This window comes from Salmo salar, chromosome ssa15 (genome assembly GCF_905237065.1).
Source record: "Salmo salar chromosome ssa15, Ssal_v3.1, whole genome shotgun sequence".
NCBI classification, from domain to species: domain Eukaryota; kingdom Metazoa; phylum Chordata; class Actinopteri; order Salmoniformes; family Salmonidae; genus Salmo; species Salmo salar.
The window spans coordinates 72,370,507-72,386,242 of record NC_059456.1 but is presented as its reverse complement, the minus strand read 5'-3'; the positions used below and the strand labels follow the sequence as shown (position 1 = coordinate 72,386,242).

General features: G+C 39.8%; 1 protein-coding gene across 1 annotated transcript in view; it reads right to left on the bottom strand.

The window, feature by feature from the left end:
* The window catches only part of LOC106572294 (phosphatidylinositol 3,4,5-trisphosphate-dependent Rac exchanger 1 protein), a 107,924-nt gene that overhangs the window by 34,589 nt on the left and 57,599 nt on the right, over window positions 1–15,736 (bottom strand). Inside the window, exons 12-15 of the mRNA XM_045696038.1 lie at window positions 12,155–12,258; window positions 9,691–9,740; window positions 1,889–1,964; window positions 1,671–1,743 (exon numbers count right to left, since the gene is read on the bottom strand). Coding sequence (XP_045551994.1) covers window positions 1,671–1,743; window positions 1,889–1,964; window positions 9,691–9,740; window positions 12,155–12,258 — 303 coding nt within the window. The remainder of the gene's footprint in view (window positions 1–1,670; window positions 1,744–1,888; window positions 1,965–9,690; window positions 9,741–12,154; window positions 12,259–15,736) is intronic.

The following is a 15,736-nucleotide window of genomic DNA, read 5'->3' as shown; positions in this document are numbered from 1 at the left end:
TCATGGCTGTGTTCTTAGGCAAAATTGTGAGTGAGCCCACTCCCTTGGCTGAGAAGCTACCCCACACATGAATGGTCTCAGGATGCTTTACTGTTGGCATGACACAGGACTGATGGTAGCGCTCACCTTGTCTTCTCCGGACAAGCTTTTATCCGGATGCCCCAAACAATCGGAAAGGGGATTCGTCAGAGAAAATGACTTTACCCCAATCCTCAGCAGTCCAATCCCTGTACCTTTTGCAGAATATCAGTCTGTTCCTGATGTATTTCCTGGAGAGAAGTGGCTTCTTTGCTGCCCTTCTTGACACCAGGCCATCCTCCAAAAGTCTTTGCCTCACTGTGCATGTAGATGCAGTCACACCTGCCTGCTGCTATTCCCGAGCAAGCTCTGTACTGGTGGTGCCCCGATCCTGCAGCTGAATCAACATTAGGAGACGGTCCTGGTGATCGCTGGACTTTTTTGGGCACCCTGAAGCCTTCTTCACAACAATTGAACCGCTCTCCTTGAAGTTCTTGATGATCCGATAAATGGTTGATTTAGGTGCAATCTTACTGGCAGCAATATCCTTGCCTGTGAAGCCCTTTTTGTGCAAAGCAATGATGACGGCACGTGTTTCCTTGCAGGTAACCATGGTTGACAGAAAAACAATTATTCCAAGCACCACCCTCCTTTTGAAGCTTCCAGTCTGTTATTGGAACTCAATCAGCATGACAGAGTGATCTCCAGCCTTGTCCTCGTCAACACTCACACCTGTGTTAACGAGAAAATCACTGACATGATGTCAGCTGGTCCTTTTGTAGCAGTGCTGAAATGCAGTGGAAATGTTTTTGGGGGATTCAGTTCATTTGCATGGTAAAGAGGGACTTTGCAATTAATTGCAATTCATCTTATCACTCTTCATAACATTCTGGAGTATATGCAAATTGCCATCATACAAACTGAGGCAGCAGACTTTGTGAAAATTAATATTTGTGTCATTCTAAAAACTTTTGGCCACAACTGTACATGTACTGACTGACTGTCATAAATTGGGAAAGTCCTAACTTCCATTTTGGTTGAATTTTCACTTCATCAATGCATGATTAAGTGAGAATTTGACATTAGTGGAAGTTAGGGTTCGTCCCAAAGTGAATAGGAACACCTTTCAAGTGGCAGTTACAGTATGACACAGTTAGGAAAAATATAATGCAATATCGAGTGTTACTGGTTTATAAGAAAACAACCGTACAGGAATGACAACTGACACCTACTGTATGAGGAATGAAATGGTTCATGTTATGTTTTGATTATAACCGAATAACAGGGAGTATTATTATGTACTCTGGCAAAAATCGTGATCAGAGAAACACTTGAACCCAAGCAGCAGAAACTTCATGCAAAAGTGGTAAAATCAGGACTAGTTTTGCAGACCCAATTTTCCCTTGTGGTTGTAAAAGCATTGTAGCATGGTGTGTGTGTGTGTGTGTGTGTGTGTGTGTGTACAGTGTAACACGTGTTGTCATAAATGAATTCTATGAAATGATGTTACGGTCCCTGACCATCGGCTCAGGGGAATATAAGCCTGATGAAAAATGTTATGCAATATCCCTGATGTACTGTATGTCATTCAGTCACGGAACACATGACGTGTGTAACACATGGAACACGTGACGCGTGTGTGCTGCACTGACCATGGTGCATGAAGCCATTGTTGCACAGTCCAACTCCCAACGTCACCGCATCCTCACGTGTGGAACAGTCACCCTGGGAAACAGAATGGAGGTACAAATCAAACATGTCACCTGCTTAGCTTTGTTTTTTTCACATCTTAGACACAGTGGGGAGTGCTGCTGCGGCCGCCATTCCAGTGTGCGTGTTGCGTGTGCTCCCGTGTGTGTTTACACTGTACCTGTGACAGAAGCCAGTCAACCAGTTTGCTGGCAGGCACCACAGACTTGAAGGTTTTTAAATGGTGGTCTCTGTCCCTGCAAGGTAGAATGAGACGGCGGGAATAAGGATATGGTTTCAAAGCAAAATCCATCAAAAACACATTCAAGCAAGCAGGTGCACACAAAACACGTTTCCCAGAACCTTAAAGATGTTATTAAATGACATGAAGGAAATGACATTATGCCTTATAGAAACATTTTTTTTGTTGGTGTAAAATAACTTTATTAACTAAAATAGGAATAACTTGCACCACCACCATTTTCTATTCAGAGACATTATAAAATACATCATATAAAACAGTTATGATTTCCGCATCAAAGCCTATACAATTACAGGTTTGGAACTCTAGTTCAACCTGAGGTGGTGGTTGTGTTTTAGCAGAAGTCCCTAAGCAAACTGACTTCATGTAACAGCACATTGTCTTTACTCATTTTCCTCACATTTTAAAATGCTGTGAGCCATTTGGATAGCAACATAACTAAATATTCACGAGTCAAGACATCCAGACAGAGCACAATTCAAACTATTTCCAGCATGTAGAAAGGGAGCTGAGCGATCATGGAGTGCATAGGCTATGGCAGAAAAACAAGAAACGTCTTCAAAAATACGTTTGCTTCGTTTTCTGTTTTCCTTCGACAAGGCATATTCTGTATTATTTGTGTCTGTTAACAATGTTATGGCAATGATAAAAATAAATAAAGTCTGTCACATATAAAACCAAAATACCCTTTAAAATGAAAGCTTCAGATATGTGCAGTAGCTTTAAAAATGTTCAAGAAATTGTAAACTTCCTAGAGTATGAATCTTGAAAGTCAGATCGACATGTCGGATTGTATGCTGCCAGCTATCATCATTTGTGCTTTTTGTCTTTCATATGTTGTCATTCATTTCTCTCATTTGGTTCTTTCTTTCCACATTAGGATAGTACACTGTACAAAACATTAGGAACACCTGCTCTTTCCACGACAGACTGACCAGGTGAAAGCTATGACCCCTTATTGATATCACTTGTTACATCCACTTCAATCAGTGTAGATGAAGGGGAGGAGACAGGTTAAAGAAGGATTTTTAAGCCTTGCGACAGTTGAGACAGATTGTGTATGTGTGCCATTCAGAGGGTGAATGGGCAAGACAAAAGACTGAAGTGTCTTTGAACGGGGTATGGCAGTAGGTGCCAGGCGCACTAGCTTGAGTGTGTCAAGAACCACAACACTGCTGGGTTTTTCACACTCAACAGTTTCCCGTGTGTATCAAGAATGGTCCACCACCCAAGGACATCCAGCAAACTTGACACAATGGAGGGAAGCTCTGGAGTAAACATGACACCTTGTAGGGTCCATGCCCTGACAAATTGAGGCAGTTCTGAGGGTAAAAGAGGGTGCAACTCAATATTAGGTGTTCCAAAAAGTTTTGTACAAGACGGAGAGATTAAGAGGTTGTAGGGCGCACAGAGGGAAGTACAAGTGGTGGGGGTGTTGCAGCACCCACTGATAAATTGAAATAACTTTGCCCAAAATTACATTACTCCTGTCTGAACGGACATGAATAAAACTATTCAAAATACTACACCAGAGAGCATCATTTAGCGGTGGATTAAATTGGATCACAAGTACTTACAGTCGGGAAGATCACAATATGGGCAGCACGCGCGCCAAATGTAGAACAGCTTGTTGCGTTGTGGCCATAGATATAATCCATAGAAGGATTTTAGAACCTCTAACCCTGGCACTTTGACTGTTAAACTCAAGGGTACACTATCAATGGCTGCCAGTCCTGACTTGAATGAGAACTGCCATCTATGGATTATATTTCTATGGTTGGTTGCGGCGGTCAGTTTGCCTTTCACAAATTTCAAAATACAAAACCACAAGAAATGCGTAGGCCTACTAGAAGACTAATCTGTCTGTAGAAGCCCCCCAAGCAAGTTCCAAGCAAATCTCAACTTTTGAGCGATTCTGAGCGAACAGCACTGTTTTTCAAAGTAGCTTATCTTGAGATATTGGCACGAGCCAGTGTTACTGAAAAGTTTATTTTGCAGCCTACTGTAGCCTATACTATACACTCAGTTGTAGTTTATTATGTACACCACCCAGTTCACAAAAATGGTTCTCTGTTCTTGCCATAATATGGACTTGGTCTTTTACCAAATAGGGCTATCCTCTGTATACCACCCCTACCTTGTCACAACACAATCGATTGGCTAAATTCCACTATTTAACCTTTAACAAGACACACCTATTGGTTGAGAGAATTCCAAGAGTGTGCAAAGCTGTCATCAAAGGCAAAAGGTGGCAACTTTAAAGAATTTCAATTTCAAAATACATTGTGATTTGTTTAACACTTTTTTGGTTAATACATGATTTCATTGTGTTATTAGTTTTGAGGTCTTCATTATTCTACAATGTAGAAAATAGTAAAAATAAAGAAAAACCCTTGAATGAGTAAGTGTGTCCAAACTTTTGACTGGTACTGTAGGTGTACAGAAGGAGGCTAATTTGTTATTTTTTTCTATCAGAATATTTTTGATAAAGATATAAATTATATTGTTTGATTATAGGAGTAACTCTGGTAGACCTAAAACACTCTTCCTCACCTTCACAAAAGTTTCTAAACTTTATTAGGGTAATATCTAAAGTAAGTCAAGCCACTGTTTACAGGGAAAATACAAGCAGGATTTTATATCACGGCAAACACAACATTACAGTAGGAACCTAATTTGACCAAAGAAAATTGCTCAACAAAATGAAACAAAACACTGGTTTAAACCTTCACCCCCCAAAAAATGTTACAGGCTATATTGCAGCAATTACCAAGAAAGCAGTTACCAATGATATTTATTTTACAAAAGGCCTACTTAGAAAGTATCTTAAAATAAATACGGAGCACACAATTTAAAAAAAAGACAGATTGAACTTTATTTAGCCAACAGAATAAAACAAAACACGTTTTGCCCAGAATAATAACAATGATATACAATAATAATAATAACTAAAATGATTATAAATACTACAAAAAATTATAGTGTAAAATTGCATCCTCCCTGAATAGCGAGATGCACAGTAGCCTGAATTTGGCCATTTATGTGGTCCCAAAAAATATTCTGCTAATGTCGATCATGTGAATGACTAGAATTACATGAAATACGTTTATAAAAGGCAAATAAATCTTAAAGAACTGTCTGCTCAACTGAATTCCACTACGCAAATGTGATTATAGATGCATGCAATGCTTTATTATAAAGGGGATTCCAGCACCCCCAACTCTAAACATATTTTCACGGCTATGAAGACAATTGCTTAGCTCTACAAAATTGTCCAACCTCAGCTCTTTCTACTGTGTCTGATCTCCCAATGCTGAGCCTTTCAACTGCTCAACTACTAAGGATTGAGTGACTGACTGTCTTATTGTCTACAGTACTGCACACACACAGCTTTTGTTTTCACTTGTCTGCACAGAGACCATTCAACTTGCAGAGGAGGCTGTTTTAATGCCATTAAAATCAGTAGGAGAGGAGAGGCAGCCAGGGAGACCCCTGATCAGATCCCCACAGTGCCACAGCCAGAACTCTTACGCTGTACTGTGAGAGACACACATTAAAAAGGCTCCATGAATGGAAGTGGTGACGAGATAAGCGTCAATATTGCAGATAGATTTTTGGTTCCATAAAACTAATTGTTTTCATAAGTTCACATTTTTTTCAACCCTACAACCCCTCCCCTGAAACTAACTGACAACAATAAATCTTCTACTGTTACTTACGGCTACTTTCCCTCACGTATACAGTACACCAAGTATAATGGAGGCTTTAAGAGAGATGTGATGCCTTCATATTTAAATCGTTTTAACCCTCCAAACTCGTTCATTGTACAAATATGCCCATTTAACTTTAACTGGTTAAAAAGGATTCTCCTGGAGCGGGTAGAGCCATTAATAAAATATGTAAACTGCAATATCACTAGGGAATTAATCAGTACAACTTTCCACTAGATGGGCAATTGTTTTCCTCTCCATGGTTTCAAGATCCTATCTAATTTTGCCACATTTTCAATCGAAGTTAATAGTTGCAAGATCGATAAACTTTTCCTGGATATGTACACCAAGCACATCAACTTCACCATCCACCCATTTAATCGGGAGACCACAGAGACAGTTGAAGTCGGAAGTTTACATACAGCTTAGCCAACTACATTTAAACTCAGTTTTTCACAATTCCTGACATTTAATCCCAGTAAAAATTCCCTGTTTTAGGTCAGTTAGGATAATCACTTTATTTTAGGAATGTGAAATGTCAGAATAATAGTAGAGATAATTATTTATTTAAGCTTTTATTTCTTTCATCACATTCCCAGTGGGTCAGAAGTTTACATACACTCAATTAGTATTTGGTAGCATTGCCTTTAAATTGTTTAACTTTGGTCAAACGTTTCAGGTAGCCTTCCACAAGCTTCCCATATTAAGTTGGGTGAATTTTGGCCCATTCCTCCTGACAGAGCTGGTGTAACTGAGTTAGGTTTGTAGGCCTCCTTGCTTGCACATGCTTTTTCAGTTCTGCCCACAAATTTTCTATAGGATTGAGGTCAGGGCTTTGTGATGGCCACTCCAATACCTTGATTTTGATGTTTTGACTTCCGGACTGATGTTTTGAGATGTTGCTTCAATATATCCACATAATTTCTCTTCCTCATGATGCCATCTGTTTTGTGAAGTGCACCAGTCCCTCCTGCAGCAAAGCACCCCCACAACATGATGCTGCCACCCCCGTGCTTCACGGTTGGGATGGTGTTCTTCGGCTTGCAAGCCTCCCCCTTTTTCCTCCAAACATAACGATGGTCATTATGACCAAATTGTTCTATTTTTGTTTCATCAGACCAGAGGACATTTCTCCAAAAAGTACCATCTTTGTCCCCATGTGCAGTTGCAAACCGTAGTCTGACTTTTTTATGGCAGTTTTGGAGCAGTGGCTTCGACCTTGCTGAGCAGCCTTTCAGGTTGTCGATATAGGACTTGTTTTACTGTGGATATAGACACTTCTGTACCGGTTTCCTCCAGCATCTTCACAAGGTCCTTTGCTGTTGTTCTGGGATTGATTTGCACCATTCGCACCAAAGTACATTCATCTCTAGGAGATAGAACGCGTCTCCTTCCTGAGTGGTATGATGGCTGCATGGTCCAATGGTGTTTATACTTGTGTACTATTGTTTGTACAGATTAACGTGGTACCTTCAGGCGTTTGGAAATTGCTCCCAAGGATGAACCAGACTTGTGGAGGTCTACAATTTGTTTTCTGAGGTCTTGGCTGATTTCTTTTGATTTTCCCATGATGTCAAGCAGAGGCACTGAGTTTGAAGGTAGGCCTTGAAATACATCCACAGGTACACCTCCAATTCACTCAAATGATGTCAATTAGCCTATCAGAACCTTCTAAAGCCATGACATCATTTTCTGGAATTTTCCAAGCTGTTTAAAGGCACAGTCAATTTAGTGTATGTAAACTTCTGACCCACTGGAATTGTGATACAGTGAATTATAAGTGAAATCATTTGTCTGTAAACAATTGTTGGAAAAATGTATTGTGTCATACACAAAGTAGATGTCCTAACCGACTTGCCAAAACTATAGTTTGTTAACAAGAAATTTGTGGAGTGGTTGAAAAACGAGTTTTAATGACTCCAACCTAAGTGTATGTATGTAAACTTCCGACTTCAACTGTAGTAGTACACTTATCATAGTTGGGTTTTAGTCCAGAGAAACTAGAGAATTCATCCAGTTCCCCAATAAGGCCCTTCAGGTTTGAAGATTTAGGACTCAAATGAAAACTTGAATCATCGGCATACATTGATACTTTTCTCTGTACTCCATACATTTTTTGGCCCTTAAAATGTTATATCATTAGATTTTTATAGTTATCAGTTCAATGGCCATAATAAATATTGCAACCTTGTTTTACGCCTCTTGACAATTTAAAGTTCTCAGAGAACTTACGTTTTTTTATTTTATTTTACATGACTTTTACCCATTTTATGAGAGATAATCCAAAACTGAAAAAAATCCAGGCACTTAAAGATTCTAGACATACTGTATCGAAGGCCTTCTCTGAGAAGTAACCTTTTTTTTTTACATAGGATTGTTTTACATGACTTTTACCCATCTTATCAGAGATTCTCCAAAGTTGGAAAAATACAGGCACATTAAGATTCTAGACATACCGTATCAAAGGATTCTCAAAATCTGCTATAAAAATGATTCCTGGTTTTCTTGTATTTTCATAGTTTTCAATTACTTCTAGTAGTTGTCTCCAGTATATCTTCCCTTTAAGAATCGCATCTGATTGTTATGAATAATGTCCGGTAATGTCCTTGTCCTTTTATGCTTGAATTTCATTTTCAACACAAAAGTGTTGTGTGAAAGCTCAGTCAGTGGGTGTACTAACAGTGACATTTCTTTCGAGTTGGTGTGAACTTCTAGAGAATGGCTGCCTGAATTGCATAGGAGATGGTAAAGGTTGCTCCCTAGACACTGATTTAGGGTCAGGTATTTCTTCATCCCCCTAAGGTTAAGGTTAGGATTTGGGGTAGAGAAATAAAGATAGCTTTTTGTCACATAAATCTGTAGTTAGCGGTAACTCCTACCATCTAAACTAGGCTCTTGTAGAGGAAGAAGATAAGCGAATCAGGAAGCTCTGAAAATAAATTGGATGGTTGGATCACGTGAACGGCGGAACGTTTGGAGAATATTGTCATTGCGCTTGCCTGTGAATCTCAATGTGGTGTATATGTACAGGGTGTATCTTTACTGCCCTACTGTATGAATGATGACACGTTGACCCAAATGGGATATTAAATGAGTGTGAGGTGCTTTGTCACTCACAGGTACTACAATGAACATACAGCTGCAGGGTCCTGTTCAGTCGGTCACACTGTTGCAAAATGTTTTGCAATGGAAAACAAAAATCTGTGTCCTTAATTAAAACCTTGATCCTTGCACGACCCAGTTAACGATAGCCATTCAGAACTGGCAGACTGGTAATCACAAAATTACATTGCAAATACCAAACGGGTCCAACAGTGTTCGCAAATACCAAACAGGTCCAACAGTGTTCGCAAATACCAAACAGGTCCAACAGTGTTACATAATGTGAGAGTGGCAGGCCGACATACTTTTATCAGTGTGATTTTTTCCAAACCCCTGATGTTTTGTCTGAGATGACAGGACGCCCTGGCGACAACAATCAGTGCCCCAGAGCAAAAGGGAAAGGCGGTGGCACTGTCTTGATTTGCTTGACAATTGTAGTGCTACTGGTGAAGGTGACTTGTGAGGTAAAACTAAGATTGATGGAGTGCTGTGTTTGTCAAGGGAGGTGGGACGGGAGAGTAAATGAGTGTGTGGGTTGGGTGTGCGTGCTTATTATGTACTTCAACAAAAATAATGTTAAATAAATTTGTCTGACTCAGCAAGGCCGACGTTTAGGTTTGCTTACACGCGACAGCCGACCTGTCAGAACTGTCTACGAAACTTCAAACTGGCAACTCCACGCTGAATGCTGACACATTAACCCACAGCAGCAGAGCAGAACGAGATGGGGACGGTTGCCAGATTAGGCGCGGGGAGGGAAAGGTGTGAATGGCAGCAGCACTCATGTTTGTTCAGCCATTCATAGATGGCGGTGTGGGCTGAATGTGAATCCTTTATGAATATGCATACACATGCACCTGGACAGATGGGGGGAGGAGGAGAAAGAGGGGGAGGAGGAGGGATACCTACTTGACAACAGGGGTGAACAGGCTGTGCAGGCGACAGTAGAGCCTCACACCCTACGGGAAGAAGAGAGAGAACGAGTTTTGATTCACTGTATCCTCAACGGGAAAGCCTCAAACTCAGGGGCAATTCCACAATAAAGAAAAACCCTGGAATGAGTAGGTGTGTCCAAACTTTTGACTGGTACTGTAATTCAAATGTTTTCTTAGTCTCCCATTGACGTCAATGCATGACTATGTGACCATTTTACTTAAGAGGCAGTTAGGATTAACCCAGAGATAGCAAAAGCAGAAGCAGTTCTGTAGTATGTCGGCTAGAGACACCTGCCGGAAGCTGACTTCTTAAAAAGGGACAATCTGCAATTAGTACATACATTTTTGGACTTTTAAATTAATGATATATAGCCATTGATTCTTGAATAATATAGCTTTTGAATGCCTAATAAACTTAGTTCAACTGTCTTATCATCATAACCCAACATATAAGTGTTTCACACCATTGTTTGTAAATAATGCAAAAGTAAACAAAAACTGTTTAGCTTCAAAACATGGTTTTGGATACAAACTACCATTTTGATCTCAAGTGCATCCATAGCGTGATCTATACATTTGAGAGTGGTTACATTTCTCTAGCCCCATCCCTTAGCTGTTTACCAATTTAAGTGGCGGGATGGCAGTTTTGTTGTTTTTCTAATTGCAGATTGCCCCTTTGAAGTGAAAGTTCACACAAAAAAAATGTGGGTCAGTCAGATATGTTCAGACATCAAAAGTATCACTAAGCTCAATTTAATTTAAAATTAGATAATTCAGGATTCCACATTTTTCTCATAGGATTTGAAGTGAAAGTTCACACAAACATTTTTTGGGTCAGTCAGATATGTTCAGACATCAAAAGTATCACTAAGCTCAATTTAATTTAAAATTAGATAATTCAGGATTCCAAATTTTTCTCATAGGATTTGAAGTAGAATTGACCCCAACCCTCATATATACTTTCTGAAGGCACTGTATTCACACCCCTTGACTTTTTCCACATTTTGTTGTGTTACAGGCTGAATTAAAATGGATTAAATTGAGATATTTTTGTCACTGGCCTACACACAATACCCCATAATGTCAAAGTGGAAATATGTTAAGACATTTCATTAAAAATGAAAAGCTGAAATGTCTAGAGTCAATAAGTATATAACCACTTCGTTATGGCAAGCCTAAATAAGTTCAGAAGTCAAAATGTGCTTAACAAGTCACATAAGTTGCATGGACTCTGTGTGCAATAATAGTGTTTAACATTAATTTTGAATGACTACCTCATCTCTGTACCCCACACAATATCTGTAAGGTCCCTCAGTCGAGCAGTGAATTTCAATTCAACCACAAAGACCAGGGAGGTTTTCCAATGCCTTGTAAAGAAGTAGATGGGTAAAAAACAAACACTGAATATCCCTTTGAGCATGGTGAAGTTATTAATTACAGTTGGGATGGTGTATTAAAACATCCAGTCACTACAAAGATACAGGCGTCCTTCCTAACTCAGTTGCTGGAGAGGAAGGAAACGGCTCAGGGATTTCACCATGAGGCCAATGGTGACTAAAACAGTTGCTCAAAGTTGAATGGCTGTGATTGGGGAAAACTGAGGATAGATCAATAACATTGAAGTTACTACACAATATTAACCTAATTGACAGAGTGAAAAGAAGGCACTTATATTCCAAAACATGTATCCTGTTTGCAACAAGGCACTAAAGTAATGCTGCAAAATAAAATGTGGCAAAGCAATTCACTTTATGTCCTGAATACAAAGTGTTAGGTTTGGGCCAAATCCAATACAACAGACTGTCCATATTTTCAAGCATAGTAGTGGCTGCACCATGTTATGGATATGCTTGTAATCATTAAGGACTGGGGAGTTTTTCAGGATCAAAAAGAAACAGAATGGAGCTAAGCACAGGCAAAATCCTAGCGGAAAACCTGGTTCAGTCTACTTTCCACCAGATACTGGGAGATTAATTCATCTTTCAGCAGGACAATAACCTAAAACACAAGGCCAAATATACACTGGAGTTTCTTACCAAGAAGACGGTGAATGTTGATGAGTGGCCGAGTTACAGTTTTGACTTAAATCTACTTGAAAATGTATAGCAAGACCTGAAAATGGTTGTCTAGCAATGATCAACAACCAATTTGACAGAGCTTTAAGAATTTAGAAAAGAATAACGGGCAAAAAACTCACAGCTGCAATCACTCAGTGCTGTGAATACCTATTTATGTAAATGTGATATTTAAGTATTTCATTTTCAATACATTTGCAAAAATGTCTAAAATCCTGTTTTCACTGTCATTATGGGGTATTGTGTGTAGATGGATGACAAAATATTTTTTTCATCCATTTTGAATTCTGGCTGCAACAAGAAAATGCGGAATAAGTCAAGGAGTACGAATACTTTTGAAGGCACTGTAGATAGATACTGTACCTTTGACATAATGTCCTCCATCTCGCTCCTGGCCTTATAGGTGCCGTCGTCGTAGCGGAAACGGTACAACACCTGCTCATTCTTGAACTGGTGCTTGTCGGACACTGAAATAATAATAATGGAAGAAAGTGAGAGATGTCAACAACTGATTGGTGTAATAGTTAAAAATTCATCACTATCACACTTAATTTAACCAGTAGGGTTGCTGTTGAGTATAGATAAACACTTACAGAACATCCATTGAGCCAGTGCAAGGGGAGACCCGTTGAGTCCAAAACATAGGGGGAAATTGGTGTACGGTTTTGAGATGCTGAGACTCGACACACACAGAGCTACCAATGACCAAAACGTGTGTCTCTCGCTCTCCTGCCTTCTTTCCCCATCACCCTCTCCTGTCACGCTGAATCTCAGACACCATTACCTGTCCCCCATCGCTTCCCCCCTTAAGGTCAGTGCCTAATGGGTGACGGCCCTGTCCCCCGGAGGCCAAAGCCATCACCGTCAGTGGCCTCCGCTATCCAACAACCCCCCAAATCCAGTCAGTGTTGTCTGTGGGCCTACTGAGCCACCGTAGGTGGTGTCAGAAATATACAGGGGTCAGTTTCGGAGTGAGATGGCTTTCAAAGTTCAAGTCTGTTATTGCCTTAGTGATTCTCTGTCAGCGCCATTCATACATTATTTATCTGCATATACGTGTGTCTATTATTTCTTCTGTTTTCAATGCATAATTGGTTGATTCTCACAAAATGTTAGTTTCAAAGATTTCAAACATGAAATCATTAAAAAGACTTGCATCAACAAATTTCCATGACTGATCTCTCATTACCGCAACACCTTCCGAAATCTACAACCTAATATTTTTGATATTGCATTGAAACCTGACATATTTTCAAAATGATGTGGCAAACCTGAAAGAATGTAACGTATAGATTATGCACATGCATTTAAAAGCAAACTACTATTTCCCATTCATTAAATTAACATTAAATTAACATTAAATGAACATCTGTTACGGTAATAATACACAGGTTTCGGAAATGAGGTTGATGATTTCGGTAATGATAATAAGTATACTGAGGTATGGTTAAAAACGTAACATTTAATGTTGAAAATAAATGAGATAATATTGGCACAATCATGGATTCAAGTTCAATCAATTTCATTTTGCAGTGCTTCAAAAGTACATGACATACATAGGCTAAAAACAGAGAACACATAAAAACAACATACAAAAACAGAACAGTGCTGAATTCAGATTCAGCTGCTGAAAAGAGTGTTTTGGCATCTGGTATGCTGGTACCATAGGATACAATTCTATCAGCCAGGTTTTTCAGGGTGCCGCCCACTACATCAGGAGCATCCTTTCCATGGGACGCCTCCGTGAAATCCCATGTTACATGCTTAAATCCTCGCACGAACGGCACTGTTGAGGCTTGGTAAAAGTTGGTTCTATTCCAATATTGAGATGTGGGCCCATCTGAGATGAAGTGGATGTTCCTGGCATTTGGATGCTCCTCTCGTATGCTCCTCAGTACCGGGTCAAGGTGAGCCCATGTGGCTGTGGCGTCGTGCTGAAGACAGGCTGACAGCGATGCAAATGACTCCACTCTGCCCCCACCGAGATAAACTCCAGTATGGAGGGTTACCTGCTGGTTGCCACCTCCAAAGTTAGTTTATTTTATTTCCCTGGTGTATTTACAAGCGTAGTTCTCACTGTAGTTTATGCGAACCATTACATCATTCTGGGTCAGGGTCTCGATCTCCTCAGTCTTTTCAAACTGGTGCTTGATGTTATAAATTTGTCTGGAGAAGTTTGAGAGGTAGTCCTGTTTGAGGTCCACCAGCTTTTCAATGGAGGTATGCCTCTTTTCAAGAAACCCATTCCTCACTTTCTTCTCTTCAGTGGACCCATCTTTGCATTTCTTTGTTATTGGTACAGATTTAGTGACCCAATCCTCCCATACGATGATGTTTCCTTTCGTTGAAGGATCCAGTGTTGTGTGAAATGTCTTATGCTTGAAATTGCTGGATGTCCTGTACATGTCATCGTCACTACACATATTGGCCTGTACAGTGTCCCTTGGGGATGAGGTTTCCATGACCCCAAGCTGGTGCAGCTTCTTTCTCTTCAAGCCAAAGTTTACATATGCTTTGCAAGCACGTTTTTCTGTCTGTGACACTTCGCTGACCAATCCAAAATGGTTTAAGTTTAAAGAATTGAGCCTTGGAAAAGTTGTGCCTTGGATTCTCAGACAGAAATCTTCTATGAAGATTTGCCATTCGTTAAGGCTCTGTTACAGAATATCTGGCCCTTTTTCCGCATTTCTCCGGATTTCCCATTTATTACAGTGGAGACTTCATCTTGATGAAGGAAGTGGCTAACAAGTGCGCACATTAGTCTTCTCTGGCTGTTATTGGGTAATGTTCTCTGATGACCTCTCTTTGTAGTGTTCTTCTGGACCGCTCTGCCTTCCATGTTGACAATTACCTGCTTCCTCTTGGCCATCATCTCAAGACTTTTCAGTCTTTTCTTCAAGGTTGACCATCTCTTTGGTCCTCTCCAGAAGCTTCTCTTCTAAATATTGCAACTCTGACCTTGATTTTGATAGTGTTTTCTTTCTTCTGTTCCTCTTTTTGGGTAATTCCTTTGGGGTAGATGTCTTCATTGGTCCTGGTGTCTGTAGAGACGTCTCTCTTCTTTTAGGAGTTGATGGTAGGGACATTTACCTGCTGAGGTGAGGATGGCTGTTCTCTTGGGGAGGCTGTGTCTTCTTGAAGATTTTGAATAACTTCTTAATTTGCTTCTTGAACATGTTAAAGTGTATCATTTTCCTCGCCTGATGGCAATATGTCTAATACAGCTTTTAGCTGTTTCTTTCTTCTGTAATACCTTTGAGTTGTCCCACCACTGTTTTGTCTTCTTTTCATGTTCCTTCTTGACATATCGAGTTCTCTTGATTTTACAATTTTGCTTTCGTTTTTTTATACCTGGAAATGGAAAGGAAGCATGACATGAAATGAACAGGTCTCAAAACATGGGAAAAATCTTACTGTTATGTACACGTCATGCTATAGTAGAGACTGAATGGCTTACTGACTGTGTGTGGACTTCCAATTGTACAAACTAAATGGATTACTGATTGTGTGTGCGTGTGCATGTGTAGACTTCCTAACACTGTAGGGTATTGACTTCCTATAGACAGTGTATGAGGGCATATGCTTCTTATAGACTATATATATGCTAATTACTCTTGCTGTAACCTCTCCAACCCCCAACCTCTCTCTCTCCTTTCTTCTGTACTCTTCCAGCAGTTCTGGGTTGGTGTAAACCTTTTCTCTGAATTTTGTCAGCCTTCGCTAAAGCTTTCTTTTTGTCACTTGCTGACTCTCTGCAATTAAAACAGGACATAAAGCAAAATATCAACAGTTATTAAATAATATTTAAATTAATAGTTCCTAATATATATAAAAAAAATATATAGTCTATGATTAAATTCTCATTACCGAAGCAGAAGTTCTCTCTACCGCAACTGGCCTTAAATAGCAGCGGTAAGTGAGAATGGTGCTGCGGAGGATGACAAA